This window comes from Buceros rhinoceros, unplaced genomic scaffold (assembly GCF_000710305.1).
Source record: "Buceros rhinoceros silvestris isolate BGI_N320 unplaced genomic scaffold, ASM71030v1 scaffold91, whole genome shotgun sequence".
In the NCBI taxonomy this organism is placed as follows: Eukaryota; Metazoa; Chordata; class Aves; order Bucerotiformes; family Bucerotidae; genus Buceros; species Buceros rhinoceros.
The window spans coordinates 43,416-64,162 of record NW_010392299.1 but is presented as its reverse complement, the minus strand read 5'-3'; the positions used below and the strand labels follow the sequence as shown (position 1 = coordinate 64,162).

Genomic DNA, 20,747 nt, shown 5'->3' with positions numbered 1-20,747 from the left:
AGAGCGGTGCAAAACTTGTGCATTTTCCTGTTCGCTTAGAGCGCAAAATACATCGAGTATCAGGTTTTACTCCCCCAAAGCTTGGGGAAGTTGTTCCTACACAGGGAGAAAGATATTAACTGTGAAGCTTGGATCCATACATATGCCATATACTTAATATAACTGTAACTTGTCACCACAGCAAGTTTTTTTTTTTCTTTAGTCTAAAAGTAGCATGAAGTACTTTGCAGCCAATCTCTGCATATGTATAAAAAGAAGTTTACAGAGTTTGGCTTTGTAGTGATTTAGGAGTTCTTGTCCTTTTGGGCTTTGTCACTATTAACTTTCTGTTGGTAATTTGGAAGCATAATAACTTTTTTTGCATAATAAGGTGCTAGAAGTAAAGCTGAATGTTATTGACATTGCTCTGGATAACACCTAAGGTACTCTGAACTGTTAAGCTGTGGAATACCAGTTATTGAGTGTTCCTTATCAAGGTTTCTATTAATTTAATTTCCATCTGGTCTGTAAATCACACCTAGTTTCTTTTTAGTGTCGTACATGAAGTAACTCTTTCTAATAAACTGGAAGACCTCTGTGTTACTTTAATGAAATTTAAGTTAATATCTCCAGATAAGTTCACCTTTGATTCAGAAAGCCAGATGGCTGCAGAAAATACCATCTCTCAGTGACTGGGATTGCTTCAAGAGTGTGTTTTCTCTGAGACTGTAACTCTACGTGATGAGGAAAGAAAAAATGTCCAGCAAAAAAAAGCGGGAAATAGTGGTGCTACCAGTTATGGAATTGGATGTTCAGAAGAAAATGAGCTTTTTCTACAAGGACACGGAGCTCTGTGTCCACCAGCATAGGCACAGTGTATATATGCTGAACTGGATGTCCTTAGGATGGGTTATACAATCCTGCCACAAATAAATGGGTCATCAGTGTTACCTGACCAAAAAATGTGGCTGTTAATCCTGGGTGTAATGATAGAAACCGAAATCGGCTCAGCTATGCTGCGGCCTTTCCCCTATGTCTTTGGGTTTTGCGTTTCTGAAGAACGCGTGTAGTACATTTTTGTAATGGTATTTACTGCCTGAGAAGAAGTCAGTGGGGAAGAGTATGGAAGCACTGGGAGAGGGAGGAGACATGCTGTACGTTTTTTGGAATCTGAAAGCATGGAGTTCAAACCACCTGCTTCTTATTTGCTCTTAGGTTTTCAGAAAAAGCAACGATCGAGTGGTTGCAGCTCTTTGAAGGCAGTGGAGTTCCATATGGCCCGATCAACAACATGCAGCAAGTATTCTCAGATCCTCAGGTTGGTTCTCACCAAGTCTTTTCTATACGTTATTACATGTGTTTTGCAAATGCTGAGTAATGATCGCTTTTCCTGTCACCCAGACCTGTTTCCAGCTACTTTAAAATGGGATTTGAGTTATATGGTGGATGGAGTTATATGGTGGATTGAATTTAAGCCAATAATATGGCATAATAAGAAATAAACGCAGATTGTTAAATGAGTTATATGCTTGGGAACATAGATATTGGCAGGATGCATTACACCGTAAGTATTCCATGTCTTGTGTGGAGTCTCTTTCAGAAGTGGCTGGTAAAAAAGGGAAAGAAACTGTATATATTATATTAAATATGCAGAAAAGTACCTTTCTTGCTCTCTACAAGCAACTGATTTTCTCTGGAGTGTGGATAACCAGAATCTATACCATTTGAAAAAACAAAAAAAGGGCAACTTTTTGAGTGGAAACAGAAAAATGAAGCACGAAAGTCATATGCAGAAAGATTTTAACTGTTTCTTGGCCTAGTGGTTTCCCTGGCTGAGAACACTTCAGCTTTCTATTTATTTATTCCTTATACATTTAAAGTTTTTCACTGAATTGCATCTGTACTTAAATGGTAATTTTGCTTTTGAGTATCTGTAGAGTTTTATTCTCTGCATATCCCATCATCCCTCCCCTTTTTCTCACCCTCTGATGTTTGGGTTAACGGGCCCACCACTGACCTAACTCCACTGTCCTCAGTAGTGTAACAGAGGATCTCACAGCTATTTTATTGTGTGATGTATTGCCTATAAATTAATTTCTAATAATGAGGGTGTAAAAAAAAAAAAATTGGTTGACCATTGGAGGAAAAAAGCATCCAATTTAGTTTGTGTGCATGTCTACTGTCAAGACGTGTGTTGTCAGGATTGGGAATACAATTGTAGTCTTTGGAAAAAAACAGGAAAAACAATCTATCATGAAGGAATATGTTTATAATAAATATTTTTGTTATAAATGTGTTTGTTATACTTTTAGAAATGTAAGACAGTATTTGTTAGGCTACTGCAAGGGAAGAAGCTTTTTTTTTTTATTAAATACGCTCTTTCTCCTTAAAATGATGTAGTACCATACAGTAAAGTATGCATGGGCCAAATTTTTCACTTCATAACTTTCACAGGAATTAAGGCTGGGCTTTGAAGAACATACAGCAACAGTATTTTACTTAGAACGTGGTTGACTTAGCTGTACTTGGCACGACTTTGGAAAAATGTTCTTTGCTTTTTTTGATGCTGTGAATTTTAAGAAGTTAGCTCTACTGTGAAAGAGACTGTTCTTTAAAACATAGTATGTCCTGGGATGGCCATTACCTCCCGAATTAAAAAGAGGCTACCTCGGTTACCTTGCACTTGTTAGAAGTCACCTAAATATATTTTATGTACATATATATAAACGTTATTATAAAATATAATTGTATTCTGTTGTTACATATGTCAAGTTATTAACTGACATAGTTAGCCTATCTGTAAAAGAGATCGCAGTGCTTTGCAGTCAGATACCACCATATGACAGGTTTTAAAAAATATTTTCCTGTAAAGGGGCATACTGATCTTTTTTTTTTTTTTCTCCCCTCATGAAACTGCTTGAAAACGCTGTCTTTTCTACATGCTCCTCTGATACAAGAGGCACTCCTACACTCTTCTTATTCCTGGAAATGAAATGTCAGTATTTGTGATGATGCTGACTGTTACACATCATTTTGTTTCTGGTGCTGCCTGCCTCCTGAAGTGTTTTTTCAGTTATTGTTCTGCCCAAGGAGGGGATGGAGGGGTGTGTGTGTGTTGAAGGCTGCAATTTTTTCTTCTTCTGTCTTGAAATATGGAAAAGAGTTGGCATTTTAAGGCATTGCCCTCATAGCAAGATATTTACTTCACTTACGTAAAATTAAGCCCCACACTCCACCTTTATGTATCCAGAAGTTTGGAGAATAGAATACTCAGCCTCTTAAGTATATTTTTCTAATGTCTACACACATTTTTATTTTGATGGTGAAGATTTCAGACCCTCACAGGTGGCTTCATTGCTCCTAGTCACTTACTTGGATTTAGAGGCTCAGGGGCAGTTCAAGCTAAGCTTTTCACCTTTATGTTTCCTCTGAACCGTGGGCTTGATGTTGTACCTTGCCCAGTCTCCTTCCCCTTGTTCATCTTTCTGCTGCTGTATAGGCAGCGTGCATCCGGGATCAACACACATACTTGTGTATAGTTCTGCTTTCATAAGCCAGGGTGTAATTTTGGTTTCCGAAACCTGAAAAAGCACAACAGTGCCCTGAGACTATGTGTAAGTCTAGGGAAGAAGCCTAACAACACCTGAGAATCCATTATCTAGGTATCCTCTGTGCTGTGAAATTCCAGTTTTACTGGGCCAAAACCCAGCACCCACCACCAAGAATGTACTGCAGTCACAGCAAGATTTTTCTCGTGTGTAAAGCAGAACCCAGTCATTAAGTATGAGAACTTTGTTATCATTCTTCATAGTGCTCCCATTATCATATGGTGGGTTTTTCAGGCTCAGTTTAGATCAGAACATACATTTCTAGGAAAGAGGTCACTCAGCTTGCATTTAATAACCTTACTTACCAATACTGTATAACAACCAGTATGGTGTGATGTAAAATGAGTTTATCATAAGGCAGTAATCTGCTTTTCTTATTAGTTGGCTTTCAACCATTGCAAAGACTCCAGAAAAACATCAAACCTGGTGATACTTTGATACAGACAAACTCTAATCTACCTCTAATAGATAATACTTGGGTTTTGCTAACCTCTTCCATTTTGGACATTACCAGCAGAATTGGATCTAAATAAAATTCCACTTTTAAACTTTATTTTATTGCCATTGTCTTCCTATTTGATGCATGGATTATGATATCCGTAACCCAACCAGCATTCATGCTAAGTGGAGTCTTGCACCATTAGTGACCAAGACGCACTGCATGGACGTTGGCAATCACCGAAGCGTAGCCAGCTCACCTGTCAACGGTGCTGAGAAGGCCGGTACCAGCCCGGTACTGAAGTCCTGGGAGGGGTTGGAATAATAGAGGGGAATGCAAGCAAATCTGAGGAGGAAGGATAGACAGGTGAAGGCGATGACTGAAATGGTCTAATGGAACTTAATCACATTTTCAAATTTTATCTTATTTTAATTCAAAGGAGCTCAGAACTCTGAAGGAGTGGTTTGTATAACTCCTCCTATAAAGTGAGATTAAAACAACACATTTTTGATCCCAGGACATTTTGTTAATAACATTAACAGCTTCAATCATACTCCAAGTGAGCTGCCAAAAAACATGACATTTTTTATGAAGTTGGGAGTGCCAGGTGATACTGTTTTTTCCATGAATGGAGTGAAAGGTCCACTTTTCCCACTGATTATAATCTTTTATTCATTTGTGAAGTTAAAATGAATGCCACAGGCGTTTGAACTGCTAAATCAATCGGTTTGTGGCTAGAAATGTGTGTGTACTTGTGCATGTACAGATAAAAAAGCCGAGAAGCAGTTACCCTAGTTAAGGGAAGAATTTTCTTAAAAACAAGAGGGAGGAAAGAATGTTTGTAAAAAGTTCTTAAAGGCTCTTAATAGCAAAGTATAGACTATTCTAATGAAGCTTTTTATAATCAAACATTTTTCAAGCTATTTATTAAATGTGTCCTTTTAACCAGGCCAAGATAGTACAAACATTAAAGGAATTCTTAAAACGTTTTACAAACTTACTAGTGACCATTTAACATACCCTGGGGAACATGTGTATGAAATACAGTGTGGTTTGAGGTTTTCCAAACAAAACAAACTTAAAAGAGAATACCATTTTTAATAGAGACTCTTCAAATTCTCCCAAAAGATGAAACAGAACAAAAACAGGTACTCACTGTACTGCAGCTAAGAACGAAAGAACAAAGATCTTTGCTGGTTAAGTGAGGGGACTGAAGGATGGAGGGGTTTTGCCTTCTTTAAAACGTTACCCTCCCCTTTTTCCGATGTCTTTTCTTTCACTGTTCTTACACAGCGTCATTGCTTTAATTAAACGGCTGGCATATATAAGAAGCAACAAAACAACGCAGAATTACTGTGGGCGCTTTAATAAGTTGCTTGTTATCTGATGTTTTACCAGGTTAAATCGGTTCATGTTGATGAATTTTACTGTATGAGTGTTGCCAGCTGAGGACAGAACTGAAAGCCAGGCAGTGGTACTTCTCCCCTGCTCTCCCCAAAAGCAGTTACAGTCATACCACACAAGTTGAGGACATCAGGTGTAAGACATCACCCCGATGCATCACTTCTGAGAAATACGGGGAGGGAAATATCGGAGCTGAAATATCACAGCTGGCCCTGACTTCAGCTCCTGCCAAACACCTGCAGGCTCTAAAAGGATACCAAAACAAAACTCCACCCTGTGGCAAGAGGCCATCCCTTAACAACCCTTCCCTGACTTTGCATCACTATAAAAATTAATTTAACATTTTTTACAGAAACCTTAGTCTTCCTGTCCCAGAAGGCCATTACAGTTCCTTCAGCCATTTCTCTGAATATACCTCAGGAAAAAAAGAAAACCCTCAGTAAACTGAATATTGAAATATCCGATAGCTGGAAATGATCTGATGTTTGAAGTTTATTATTTTTGGGAACTTATGAAGGTGGTAGTTTTTTTTATTAACCTCCAGATCATCTCTTATTTGGGAAGTAAATTTCGTTTGAACACATCCTGGCAAAAATTTCCCAGCATCTGGTAAAAGCTTCTGCAATCAGTGTGGTGAACACCCAGAACAGTGTGGTGGTTTGTTCGTTTTCTGGTTGGTGTTTTTTAAATCTTATGCGTGGTGGTTGTTGGGTTTTTTGTTTTAAATATGACCATATTTTGTTTGCTAGTCTTTGTTGAAATAAACTTCTGTGGCCCGCTGAGGGTTGTCCCAAGTCAAATGTAATTATATTCATCTTCATAATTCTGCCGGGAGGTTTTTTACGTATAGAGGTTACTGCAACTGAAAAGCAGCCGATGAAGGCCTGAGGTAATACGATGTGTCTGGAAGTAATTCCTAACAGACAAGAGAAAGAGGGTGTCTATGATGTCAGTACTAAAACTGGTTGGAAGTTTTTCCAATGGAATGTTTGTACATTTAAAAATGCCAATTCATTGAAAGTGAAACATCTACATGAAGGTGTCAAAAATTAAATTTTGAAACAGAAATTCACCTCGATTCGGTTGAAAATGTGCACTGCCAAACTCTGGGTGTTTCAAGGCAGCTTTTCCTTTAATTTTTAAATTTTATGCAGTGAAAGAAACCTGCACCACCAACTATACCCAACCCTTTAATTTTGTCAAAAGTAGCTCTTTCTACTAAATTACAAATGTTTTCAAGCTTTCGGTCTGTGGGAAATTTAGGGAAGTAGATTCTGTCCTCAAGTGGGAAGCATTAAGGAATGGAACATAGTTTGAAGACGTGAAATGGAAAATCCAGTTCTAAATTTGTAGAATGTGATTCCCGCGTATACACAATTATGCAGGCTTTGTCTGAGAGAGTTCTGTGCCCACAGGTTATAGGAAGGGCCCAAAATGAGACATCACTTGTATTTTGGTTTGAGGAATGTTTTAAGAGGAAGAGTGTTTTTAAAGTTTGGCCGTAGTGAGATGTGGTCCATGGCTGTGTTTTTGTGCCAGTCTGGGAAGGACTAGCAGAGTGCTTAGAGTGGACAAGTCTTGTTCTACGACATGGTTCTAAAGATCTATGTTTATATTAATGCTCGGGGCTTTTTTGTACACACATTTAATATACATTTATTGCCTAGATAAGTAATGATAAAGCAAATAATTCAACACTTGCTATTAATGAGTCTTTGTTTTTACTTGCCTGTAACTTTGCAGAGTTTGACCTGAAATTTCCAGTGCTGGTTATCTGCTTAAGTCTGAAGTATGTTTTGAAACTTTTCTCATAAAATGATCCATTCATGTTTGATAACACGTTTCCAGAAATCTGTTGTCCACCATATCGGCATATTCTTACAACTGTTTTTTGACTGGGAGCTCTGCTGCTCCTTTTTAGAGAATTAGTTCTTTTTCAAAGGGACTTGGGCAGAAAGCTGACTGCAGTGTCATAGATGTGCTATTGTGTTGTTTTTAAGGGTGGGGGAGAGAAGCTGGCTATGAATAAAGAGGAATGGAGCCCCAGACAGTGTTATGTAAAAGTTACACTTTCACCTGCTGACGCATATTCTGGTCCTTTATGTGTTTTGTGAGCCCAAAGGTGTCAACTTTGCTTGAGACCTAGATTGGAAACGGTGTAACTACACTAGATAAAATGGTTAGGCTTTTTTATTGCCTGAATTCTGATTTCTCAAAATGTCACAATAAATAAATAAGAACCACATAAACATGAGAAAATTCACCAACAACTTTTACTGTAAAAGAACCTCTAATTTGTAAACACTGTGATATATTAAAATCAAGTAACATCTGTCTGCTGTACCCTCTTCCTGAAGTGTTCAGTAGGAGAACATTTCTAAACCGGGTTGTTGTCTGTCAGCTTCTTAAGTCATTTGATTCAGAATATGAAAAGTAGTGAAAGAGGTAAGAGGTTGCAGAAATAAGGCTTCATTTTTAGAGAAGTTGAATGCCAGACAGGGATCTCTTCCTGCATCGGCTCCACGGTGGGTTTGGGTAAGTACCTTCAATCACGATGTTCAAAGGTGGTCATTAATCACGCGTGCCTCGTGTTTTGAGCGCCTGCCTTGTGATGCTATACGCTAAATACACAGCAGCACCGACTTCTCACGGATAGAAACGGAACCGTTTACAGTGTTCCTCAGTCATTTAAAGATGTAAAATGGTTTAAAACTCTGAAAAACCTGACATAGTGGTTTTACCCTTAGTTTTCTCTGTACTTTGGTTTCTTGGTCATGAAACCGGGACTTGCCAGAAAAGCAGAGCTGTAAAGATGCAGTAGTGATGCTTCTGGAAAGTACAGCTTCTAATGTGAGAGCACCGGAGAAATTATCCTTGGGGATTTTTTTAATTTATTGTACGATTTGAGGGATATATATTAAATTAAAACCCGGAGCTACACTTATGAGAAATAAAACCTTTTCTGAATATTTTCACTGAATGAGGGAGGAGCCTGACAGGAAAAAAGTCGAGCATGTACGTAAAGATTTTACGGTATTTCTTTCATGCAAGCAAATGCATGATGCTTATAAATGATGTTTAGTAGCAGCATTTTTAAAGTTCTCTTTTACTGCGTTTTACATGTGTATGTATGTGAATGGTATGTCTTTAGTACTATTTGCATATGCAAATCGAGAAAAGATTCACGCAAGTATGTGGGTTATGGAGAACATTGAGTTGGTGAAAGCATCTCGTTAGAGGTCCGTTCTCATGACATACTAAATTATGTTTAAAAGTTACATTGCAGTCATGGCTGTTCAGAGGTACGAAGAGTCACCTGGCTTGTTTGGGCATTTCGTTCCAGAAGGAGACCTTTCAAAAAGCCGTGTCCATTGAAGCAAGGAGACTGCTTTTGAAACCTCACCGTCTTTGTTAGGCCTCAATGTTAGGAGTCCGTAATACATGTTCCTGGCACCTCAAACTCTTGGATTAACTTCTGTCCTTGCAGGAGTGACACACTGATTCCCAAACCTTGCAGCTCATCAAAGTGACATCAGCTGGTTTCAAAGAGCCTGGGTTTGGCACTATTAGAACATGCTCAGGATAAGGCCATCCAACTTTAAGATGTTCTGAGCTAGATGATATGTAACTTCTTAGAAATCCCTTGCAGAGTGTGAGCCGAACTCTCCCTTTGTTCATATAAACTGTAACTATGGGGTTGGAAGAGTTTTTAGTTAATCCAGTTTGAGTGTCAAGTCTGTTCTGTGTACAGGAAAAGGGGAAATACGTGTCTCTATCTCTTCAAGTCTCACAGCCTGAAGAGAGTTTATATGCTGAAGCAATTGATTCAATTAATTCTTTAGAAGTGTGTGGTGTTTTTTTTTTTTTCCTCCTATTCTAAGCATTCACTCCATCATTTTCACAAAGTAATGGTCAGTTAAAAATAGGTATTTTTTTCCTTCCTCTCAATATGTGAATTGTTAGACTGTCTATGTCTGCTGGTTGCCGTACTCACAAGACCATACCAAATCAAGTAAAATATTTTTCTTAAGTAGATGTGGATTTGTTTACTAAGCAAAACTTACAGGAGAATCAATAATAAACACTGGCATTTGAAACTAAATTTTATGCATGCTTCAGCATATAACTTCCTCCAACAAAGGGTCACTTTTAACATTTCCTACTGTATGTTTATGTTTTCAAAACTGGCACCTTGTCATCTTGGTTCGTATGAAAATAGCCTGGATATTTTCCTTTCTTTCTCAGAGACCATAAAGGGTAGATTTGTCATAGGTTTTGTTCACTTGAAATAGATTCATTTGGAACCAATAGAAGAAGTGAGGTGAAGCATTGCAGTGTGGGTTATATTTTATAGCCATGAAAATACTAACGATGTTCTGGAGAATAAGTATTTGACATCTTGCACTTCAGAATCTCTTAAATGATAGGATGCTACTGATGATGATTGTATTTATTTCAGCAAAGGAGAAAACAAAATGGAAAATCCAACAACAACAACAAAAAAAAGATGCAGAAACTGTGCAGATCAGGCTTTAGTTATCATTTGGTCTTCAGCTGCTTTCCCGAGTGCTCAACCTCATTTGAAAACCTGAGCTCAAGCCAGGACCTTGGCCTGTCACATTGAAATCACAAGATTCCCTTCACTCTTCAGCCTAAGTTCACCTTGGAGTCCCGCTCACTGCTGAAAAATCATGGTATTTTTAGCTGAGATGCTGACATGTTCACTTTGCACAGTACTTATGCAATAACATTAAAAAATATATACTTTCTTAGTTTTCTGCTTCTTACTAACAAGGAGGAATATTTGAGCCGTGAAAAGGCAAGTATGTAGGCTGAGTAGGAGTAGGTATTGGAAGATTTAGATTTCCAACTGCCAAAAAAAGGCATTAATTAGTCAGGCAAGCTTTCTCTGTCACTGCCATTTTCCTTCTCATCTCTGACTGGTTTCTTGTACGTTTCTAGTATGATTCAAGTAGAGAGTTTGTAAAGAAGCAGGAAGTATTTCCTCACTCTGCATGGTCGCTGAGGCCAGGAGCATTATCTTTGCTCTTAAAAAAACTCATCCTAAGCTTAAAACTGGCTACAGTATTTGGGCGTCAACACTCTGAGCAGCCAGCCACACCTAGAAAAAAAATTTTCACCACACAATTTCAATTGGCTACTTATCAGCTGTAGAATTCAATTATAACAACTTAAAAAGTTGTGTAATGTTGTAGTACCTGTTTTAGGGGTAAAATTTCTTTCGAATTACATATAAATCTTGACTAATGTTGTTGGTGATCTCAGGTGTTCTTGAAAAATTTTTTGAAATCCTGAAAAATAACCTAAGTGTATTGTTAACTAAAAAAAAAAAAAGCCAAGTTTCGACAGGTTTACAGACAGACCTTTGCGATGACCCAACTGAATTTTAATTGTCTAGAATGACACCTGAGACACATCATAGCTCACATAAGAGGGAAATGTATTTATATTACCGTGCCCGCCTCTAATGGTCTATTAAAGTAAGCATCTGTATAACGAAAGGGTCACCTCAGTATGAAGGCAGTGCATCGAAGATGACTAATGAGAGTATTAAATGTGGAGAACCTGACTCTCGTGAGAGAAGACAAAGAGAATTTGGGAATTTTGAGGTTAGGAATGGCATGAGAAAAAGACAAGGATAAATCAAGATGCCAAGCAGATGATATTTACACTGTGGATCCCAGTTTAATTTCTAAGAGGAAAAACAAGAAGTAACTTCTATGCCATGATGCTCCCTTAGATTTAGGGGCTACCATTTGCAGGGGTGTGAGGAAGTTCTAGGTTGTACTGAATTCATCAAGATCATGGTCTTGATAATGGAATCTCCCTGTTGCATCCCTCAGTTTCTAGAACAGGTTTGCTATCTGACCTGTAATGGATGTGTCTTGCGTAGGAATCGACCATATTTCAGTGACTCTCTTGAGCTGGTTACGCTTTCCCTTTTTTTTTTCCTTCTCCTGTGTACGTTGATACTGAGAAGTGCTGACAGTTGCAGCACGCAGGTGCTATATTCCTACTTTCATGGCATTGCTTTTCATCTTTATGTATTTTTCAAACCATTGATTCTTCATTTTTAACCTTCCCCTTGTGAGTCTAACATTAAATCTGGCATTTGTGTTTCACTGTCCATGCAATGTTATTTTCTGGATTGCAGGATTTGTACACAACTCATCATGTTGCACAGCATATTCTAAAGTGAACCCATAGTTAAACGGATGCAGTATTCTGGCATTCCTTATTCTGCACCCTAAACTGATACATCTGAAGAGAGACATCCTTTGCATGGCGAGCCCGATTGATTGTAAGAACTTGGTGGATTTTTCAGTGTTACATCCTCTTCTTACGGTGTGAGAATATGCATTTAATAGGACTGCATACTTGAGACTTTTGTAAGTCATGTGTTTTGAAACATTGAAGATATGTCCTTGATATAGGCTGATTTGCCTTTTTTGTCGTAAGCTCTCTCTCCAATAAATATGCTGCTACAACAAATGTCAGTTATAAATGTGTGTTATTAAAGGAATGTGACGTTCAGTGTCCCCACAGTGGAACTTCAAAATGTTTGGAAATTTGGATAACATGCTTTCATGTCTTTATCCTCTGAATGTGTCCTTTCAGAATCTAAAAACCTGAAATGCTACTTGGTCAAACAGCTGCTCTACCTGAAATTAACAGCACAGCAAGACCAGTGCAATCACTAATCAAGTAAATATATAACTCTATCCTACATTACAAACGGGTTCATAAAAACAACAGCGAATTGTAGGGTCCTCTGTCATATCTGCTATTGCAGAAGACTCTTCATTTCGTGTATTTTTCCTATTTTAGAGCAAAATGCAGGCACGTTCACTCTCACTGTGTACATTTTATTTCTATTTTAGGTGAGTGATGAAGAAATAAACATTAAATGAAAGCATGTGGAGATAGTTTATATCTTTACAAGTCATCAAAGAAAGGATTTAGAAAGAAGTGTTACTGTCACTTCACAATGAAAAGCACTTTTTCAACCTTCTTGGCTGTTTTAAGTGAATTTCTGTTTAGAACATACCAAATTCTGTGGATACAAAACTTGAGCTGCTTCAGAAGGAAGGACAGATGCACTCACCAGGCTGTAGGTGTAATCTCTTGGCAAATATTGACCTGTGTCAAATCAAAGGGGCAAAACCCCGTGCTGCAATCTTAGTTGCAATTGCTATCGAACTGATCATCTAACGAACTTCAGAAGTCAGCAGGGTGATGGGTGCAACTGAAATGACGTATTTGCTTAGTTATGAATAGGGTTTGACTTAGCTCTGACCTTCATTAAAAATTCATGTAAAATAGCAGTATCAAAGCAATGTGGATGTTGAAAAGACAAGTTATGTTAGAGAAAGAGCATTGCAACTGCTCCTCGGAGAGTGATTGAGTTTGGTTTGTTAATCCATTGCTTGCTTTTTTTTTTTTTTTTTTTTTTCCTGATGAAACTGCCAGGAGGTAGACTGGCCTTTGGGTGGGTAGAAATGAACTTCGACGTGAGTATTTAATATCAGATCACCAATTCGTTGATAGAAGCCACTATTTTTTTGGAGAGGGCGTGGAGAGTTTAGTGCTAATTACTCAGTCTTACTGCTCAGCAGGTGACAACAGAACTAAGGATTCATAAATAGATTTAACGTTTTTGAAGTAGTTTTTCAAGAGTTGTCAGGAACTTTTTGCTGCATTTGTACACATTATGTAATTAAATGGGAAGAAATAAATGTTATACCAAAGTGTAACATCTATACATAGCAATTACAGGCTTGAGATTTATATGTATAAAGTGTAATTAGGAATTATTTCACCAATTATAGGATAAGAGAACATAATTTTGTTGCAGAGGAGTCTTGCCTGCTGCTCTGTGTGGTTACTTAGTAAAACATCACATTTGCCTGAAATTCTCAGAGTCTAAAATTGCTTGTAAAATACATTGCAGCTTGATTTTAACTGTATTTGAAATGATGATGGAGGATGAAAGATAATGTGAAATTTTATTTTGCTTAGAAAACCTCCATCTTTTTATTTATGCGAAATGAAATAAGTTATGATCTCCTCAAAGATAGTGTCCCAAATCCCTCTTTCATTTCTAATTTTCGTGTGTGTGCTCAAAATCTCCAAAGAGGTTGCAGGAAGCGGTAAAAGCATGCATGGGGGGATTGCTGCCGATGATCATGGCCATCGTGTTTTCTCTGTTTAGTGGCTGCGTGTTTTAGTTGCTCAGTTAACTGGTGAGGTTCTCCTCCCTCCCGCTTACTCCCCTGTAGTAGAGTCATTGCAGCTGTTCTCAGGAAAGTAAGATACGAAGTGTATTTGCTGACCTAGCGATGTTTTCTGTTACCAAAGCAAAGGATTTTTCCTGATGTACTGACGCGTATACCCTTCCTAACAGAGTGTTTGACAGATAAACATTTCTTCACTGCTTCCTTGAAAAATCTGAGGTATGGGCCTGACTTTCTCTCCTGATGAGAAAACACAGCTTAAAAGCAGGTTGTTTTATTCTTTTCTATTCTCTGCCTTAGGCTTTTGGATTTTTTTTTATTACAGTTACACTAAACAGAATTAATCTAATACTTTCCTGGTGAATCATTCCCTAGAAGTGTGGTTCTGAGACAGATAAAATTATTTGTAATTTGTATCAAATTCACTAACTGGTTTTAAATATTGTTGAAGGTTTAAATGAGCAAGATAGAAAGGGAGATGATGAAGGATTTTCTTTAAATATGTTGTATCCTGGATCAAAAGAGAGATCTGAAGAAATATTCCTCTCCACTCAGAAATATGATTTCTGGCATAAATATGATTATGATACTCTATTATGATAATATTGATGGGGTTTTTTTCCGTGAAGAGGAAGGGTATCAGTACTGAGTTAAATTAATCCAAGTCATCCACTTCTCTGATCTGATAAGCTGCCTAACAAACAGCTGAAAACTGCAAGATACCCACCGGCTTCTTGGGACAAGTGGAGCAGGGGGAGGGTCTGTGGAAGGAGTCTGGAAGAGGTTCACAGCAGAGCTCGAGAGATGGTTATCTTTGGTTCAGTTAGAACATCTCATGCGCTCCAAACAAGATCTTGCTGCTGTCGTCATCTTCATACTGAGGAGAAAAAAATCTTGCTGCCTTTTCTTTTTTCCCCTGACCTGCAAGTCTAGTTGGTCTAACTTCTGATCTGAGATTGGTTAGCAATTATTCACATAGCTCTGGTGTTTAGACACTTAAAGTAACCTCATGCCACGTACAAAGCTCATCCATTTAATAAAATCTTGCTTACTTAGTGCTCCAGACATATTCGTGAGTGTTCTGACTCTCCGTTCTCCTTGAAAGATTTTTGCCAAAGCTCTAGATTTGTGATAAAACAGTACTTTTAAAACACAAATTTGTAATGAAAATTTGACTTTCAGATACAGAGCCTGACTTCATAATCCTGCGTTCTGTGCTGTGGAAGTGCTTTTTAACATGCTTTTGAAACAGTTGCAATTACTTATTTTTTTTTTGCAGCTGACTTGAACTCAGTTAAATATTACACATTTGAAATGCTTCCTTAGATTTAAAATTTGTGCTGTTTTATACTCTGCCATGTATCAAGATGAGTCTAGTGAAGGAGCAAAACAGGAAAAGTGGTTTTGTTTTTTTTTTCCAGTTTTAGGCAGAAAGTTCTTGATGCTTTGAAGTTTCTTGTCTTCAGCTGATGATTGAAGCTCCAGCAGTGTGGCTACCTTCATGGCTTTGCATCCAGCAGCAAGAGCTGTCTGTCGATTTATGCATTTTCTTGCTTCCAAGCACCTGAGAAACAAATTTCTGGAAGGAGTGTTTTATCAGCAGTTTAGTATGGCAAGGCTTTGGAATACGTTTTCTTGTTTCTGAGTAGGTAAACGCCACGACAGAGCTAGCTCCAAGAGAAACAATTTATACATGCTTTTTTTCAGAGCAAGAGGGGATCTCCACCTGCTTGCACTTACTTTGGACTTTTCCGAAACTCAGATGGCTCCAGGGACTGGAACCTGAAAGGTGCTGAGCATTTCTGACCCCACTCCATCAACCAGCAGGCTTCTCGTGCAATGCTGCATTCACAGCAGTGATCACTCATGGGTTTTTTACTTCTTACTAGTGTACACTTCACAATGTTTAATAGTTTCAATTTAGTTACTGAATTCCATATTCCTCTTGTAAAGCATTTTCTCTTTGTGTTTCTGTTCCTGTTGTAGCTGTCTGCCCCAAATGGTTAGTTTGTGTGGATGAAAAGGTAGGTGGTGTTGCTGGTTTGCATTTTTCCCAGAATTGTTTCCTATGGCATTCATTCATATATGCCTAGTCTTGCCCTCTGCTGGGAATACTGACTGTATCTATTTCATGACCTTTTTGCCATGCAAATTCTTTGGGTTTTTTTTATTTTATTTTGTTTATTTGTTGTTGGGTTTTGGGTGCTTTTTTCTGGCAGGGGAGTAATTGCAATTTTAATATCTAGATGCATTCACTCAGTTCTCCAGTGTGATGGCTGATATACTGTCGTCTTCTCTAGTATATTTTATTGAGATTTAAAAAAACCTCTGGATCAAGGAGTGTGCTTCCTCACATCGTTTACATGCCACATTCATCTGCAGCACTGAATACCTAAGAACAATACCAGCAATGTTTATTAAAAAATACGTATCAATGCAAAAAAGCATAAATGCCGTTATGATATAGTGAAAGTTCTAGCCATTTTATTGTGCTGACTGCCATAAAATTGTGTGTCCAATTCAGTGAATTTAAATACTTTTATCGATTGGAAACTTAATTTATTTCATGCATTGCCACAGTCTGTTTCCCTGGGGTTAACACTGGGGCTAATACAGTTTAAACTCCTCGTTAAGGACTTGGGCAGTGGGACTGAGTAATCATCAGCAAATTTGCCAGTGACACCAAATTGGGGAGAGTGGTTGATACGCTGGAGGGTAGGACTGCTATTCAGAGGGACCTTCACAGACTGGACAAATGGACTAGCAGGAACCGCTTGCAGCTGAGATAGAATAGCCCCATACAGCAGGACAGGTTAGGGATTGACCGGATAGAAAGCAGCTTCACAGATAAAGACTTGAAGATCTTCGTGGACATCAAGTTGAACGTGAGTTAGTGCACACTTGAGGAATACTAATTCCATATTGCACTAAATGAGTAAAATCACAGCACCAGAAATGCGTGTTGACAGGATAAGAGACCGTGGACACCGGTTGCAGTAAATGAAATCCGTTAGGTGTAAGGAAGAAAAATTTCACAGTGGAGTTAGTTAGGCTTTGGATCAGAGATGCTGTGAAATCTTCATCCTCAGAGACAGCCAATATGTGACTGAACAAGACCCTGAACAGCCTCATCTGACTTTAAAGTTGGCCCTGCTTTATAAGGGATTAGGACCAGAAGGCTGCCAGAGTCCCTGATGATCTAAATTACTCTTAACTAGGTATTTGAAATATGATTGCATTAATTGTTTCAAAGGCAGAAGTGGTGGCATCTCACGAGGCATGCAAGCCAAACTGTCTGACTGGGCAAACGTTTCTTAATAGAAGTTTGTCCGAGTGCAAGCAACAGTGGCAACTGAAGAGGTAGGAGGGGATTATCAATATTTCAGTAGTCTAGAGGTGTGTTCAAGCTGAAATTTCAGCAGATCTGTTCTCATTTATTTCTTTTTACTGATACCATTCCTGCCTCTGTATATAGTGGATGACTTCTTTTACACCAACAAATTGGATCGGGTAGTCAGCACCTGCAGAATAAGGAGGAAGAAAGATTTCCCTGTCTAAAAGACATATTTTTGAGTAATCTTTTTCTAGTCTGAAGAAAAAAAGAAACAAAAGGGGGGAGGAAGTGATTTTTAGGGTCCGTTTTATTTAAAAAAAAAAAGTTGAGGGGAAAGAAAAGTGCGTAAAACAGACGGTTTTATTTAAAGCATCCAAAGCTGATAAGGGAAAAAAATGGGGATACAACACACAGGCTGCAAATGCAGTTCTCATGATTTCAATCTGGAAGGCTGTACAGTACATCTGTTTAACATCTTGCAGTTTCAAGAACTCTGCCTTGAAAACCTTCTGTCACAGTGACACATGAAATAAAAGGTTATGTTATGACTTTCAGATGCAAACCTGTAAAAGGTTTATCTAATGGCATACCATCTTTTATTAACCCATTGCTGCTACTCACCTATAGCTCCTTTGCCAGCAGTTTTGGGAGAGATTCTACTGTGTAATGAAAAATGTCAGACTGCAAAAATAATTCTGCAACTGCATTAGATGACTGATTTGCCATACATAAATAGCAAAATTCCGTATCTGTATGTGTTCTCATCTGTTTTCTCCACTGCTCTTAATATTATTCAGCTCTATCATCTTTTTCATTGATGAAAAATGGAACAGGTTGTTCTATTTCTGACATGAACTTTGAGAACATTTCGAGTGGCACAGAATAATTTCAGCAGTTTCAAGATTTATGACGACGCGAAGGATAAAATACTAGAATGGCTTAAACACCTTTTCAGAGGTCTGAGTTTAAGACCATGAATTAGGAGAAGTAAGGGTGTAATGGTTGCCTTCTCATTAATACTTACTACCTCTGCATCTCAATTTGAAAAAATGACCAGCTTTTGCTCAGAGGACAAAGCTATAGTATAAAAGTTGTGTTGTCAAAATCTTCATGCTAGAGCTGTGCAAGGAAATGTTTATTGGGCTAGGCTTAAGTTTGCTTAGTGTTAGAAAGTGTGGTTGGTGGTTCTGCAAGGTCCTACACAACAATTGCCTAGTGCTAAATAGAGGGGGTGCTATCATCCACTTCCTGGAAAACTTCCTTTAACCTCTTAAAACAGAATTTGGGGGAAACTGCCCTGGCTTCCCTGCCTCTGACAGTCTATCAGTATTGCCCAGTGGGTCAGAGAGAAATGAAGGGCTTTAGCTACTGCCCAGGGATGCTTCATACCTTGCCAGATCAGGTGGTGCAAGCTTTCACCCAGACTGAATGGTTCAAGTCTGGTGGTTGCGAAACTAGAGTCTGGAGCACGATTGCAATGCTTGTCACTTGCACAGTTCTTCAGAGTGACTTTGGTTAAGTTACTCAGCTGGGCAATGCTGTGGCTTGCATTTACAAACCAGGGATGGTAATATTTACCTTGCTGAAACATGCTTTATTCATTGTCTGCAAAGTACTTAAGAGATCCTTGGTTGAAATTTCAGTGAGTGCTGCTATTTAATATGTTGAAGTGTGATTTGTTGGTTTGCTTTACAAGGCACAGATGCTCCCCAGGAAACAATGGTGATTTCTTTACCTCCAGGAGCTGGTGGCACGCAAACAGCAGACGCATCGCAACAGTGAGCTCTGCTGTATGACCTACAGCGAGTGGGTGTGTGAAAGGGAGAGAGATAGCATTTCCTTCATAGACATACACACCCCCTGACCCAGACTAGGGAAGAATCTGCTTTGCAGAAGGTTTGCTTCAAGGGATTTTCCACATGTATTTTATTATGTTAAAGCTGATAGTGGTGACAAGTTGCACATTAAGTAACTGTTTCTTCAAAAATGTGCTGTTTATATTCTCTTTAGGAAGAGTGATGTAATACTGGGTTTCTCAGATAAACAAAGTCATTTGGTTATAGAATATGTTACTATTGCATACGAAGCTTGCTCTCATCTGCCTCGTACCTACTCATTTCAGGCCTCTGGCTTTAAATGATGATTACCTGCATGTTTAGGGAGCCATGTATTCATATTCACTAAGTTAGTAGCCAGTGGTTTCCACCAGGGAAATAAGTTCAGTACGCTGCTAGTGATTTGGTTTTGAAAATATCGGCGAGGTCCTCAACATCAGAGTCAGTGAAACATGTGGTCCTAATCATTCCCGTAAAAAGGAGACATGGTCTATTTTCCATTAGGAATGGTGCTTACAGCAAATGAGTAAATACAGAATGAAATTTATACATGGATTAGAACTTTGTGTGTGTGTGTGTGCATTCAAACATGCATGTACATGTTTGAATGAGTGTGACATGATGGCTGCTGTGACGGCCAGCCTCAGAGAAAAACTCGGTTGGTAGAAGAATTGGAAAATACAGCTGCTTTCAAATAATTTTTTTCTCCTTCCAGCCAGCAAAGTTCAAAACTTACATTTGCATCATGTAACTGGCATAGAGGAGCTACAGTAAAATTTCTTGTAGAGGTGTTGGGATTTTAATTTAACCCTTACTCAGAACAGAGCTCATAATGACAGAACGGCAGCCCCACCCCTCACAACGTGCTGTGCCAGGACACAGAATCAGAGACCAGCCTTAGCTGGACTAGTCCTATAGAGCTTGGCATCGGAGAGTGGTAGTGAGAACTGCCCTGTCTTCTAGGAGATGTTTTAGCCCACTGAATCAGGAGGACGCTGTGGGGCTTTCTGCTGGAGCCTCACCCTCTTCCCTCCTAGAAGAACTGGCAGAAGAGGGTAGTATACTGGCTGGCAGAAACTCTGTCTGATTTCTGCCTGGTCACCTTCCCGCTGCTGGGCGTGGAGCCTTCTGGTGGGTGGCACTGCAGCAAAGCAGAGCCTTCGTTGGTAGGTTCCTGTTGGGCATTGGAGCAGGGGCCTGGGTATTATGTCCACTTCCCTCATTTTAGCGAACTTTGTCATACTCGACGCTCGGGCATTCACGAGATAACAACCAGGGGAGAAAGCAGTGCTTGGTTCTGCCTTGAGCACATTTATGCAGGCCAGGTGTGGAGCAGAATGTCAACTACAGCTTTTCTAGAGAAGCATCTGTGCTCCACTTTTTCAGCTGAATTTGTGTCTGAGGTAGCCGGTTCAAAACTGACTGTCTGAAAATATCCCTCTTCCTTTGGTGTTGCTGTGAATCCAACCTACAGACAAACATATAATTTGGGTTAACAGGCAGCCTGTGAAAGGCTACAGGGCTCCTTCATTGTCTTCTAGGCTTGGTAATATCTGTACCGTGACGTCTTCAATCACTCTTGGGCTCTCCTTCATCTCTCTTCTGTATACACCACTGCATATGATCTCACCAGTTGCTAACTAGGAGCTTTCTGAGTCGTGTATTTGCGAGACAAGGATTGACACTGAGTGATAAAATTTCATTCACAGAATTTTGGAAGTTTAAGAAGGGAAACTTGCTTTCTTTCACAAGCACTGAAGCTGCTTCATACTTGACTATAAGTAAACCCATGAGCTACATTTACTTATAGTTTATTATCTTCTTACGCTGCTTTTTCTGTGATTGGAAAGAAACAGATAGGAACCAGACCTGTGCTTTTCATTTGACAGCGCC

General features: G+C 38.9%; 1 protein-coding gene across 1 annotated transcript in view; it reads left to right on the top strand.

Moving 5' to 3' along the window:
- The window catches only part of LOC104500701 (succinate--hydroxymethylglutarate CoA-transferase-like), a gene marked incomplete at its 3' end in the record, with an annotated part of 160,626 nt that overhangs the window by 132,892 nt on the left and 6,987 nt on the right, over positions 1 to 20,747 (top strand). The window contains exon 11 of the mRNA XM_010144394.1: positions 1,195 to 1,297. Within this exon, the coding sequence (XP_010142696.1) occupies positions 1,195 to 1,297 (103 nt within the window). The remainder of the gene's footprint in view (positions 1 to 1,194; positions 1,298 to 20,747) is intronic.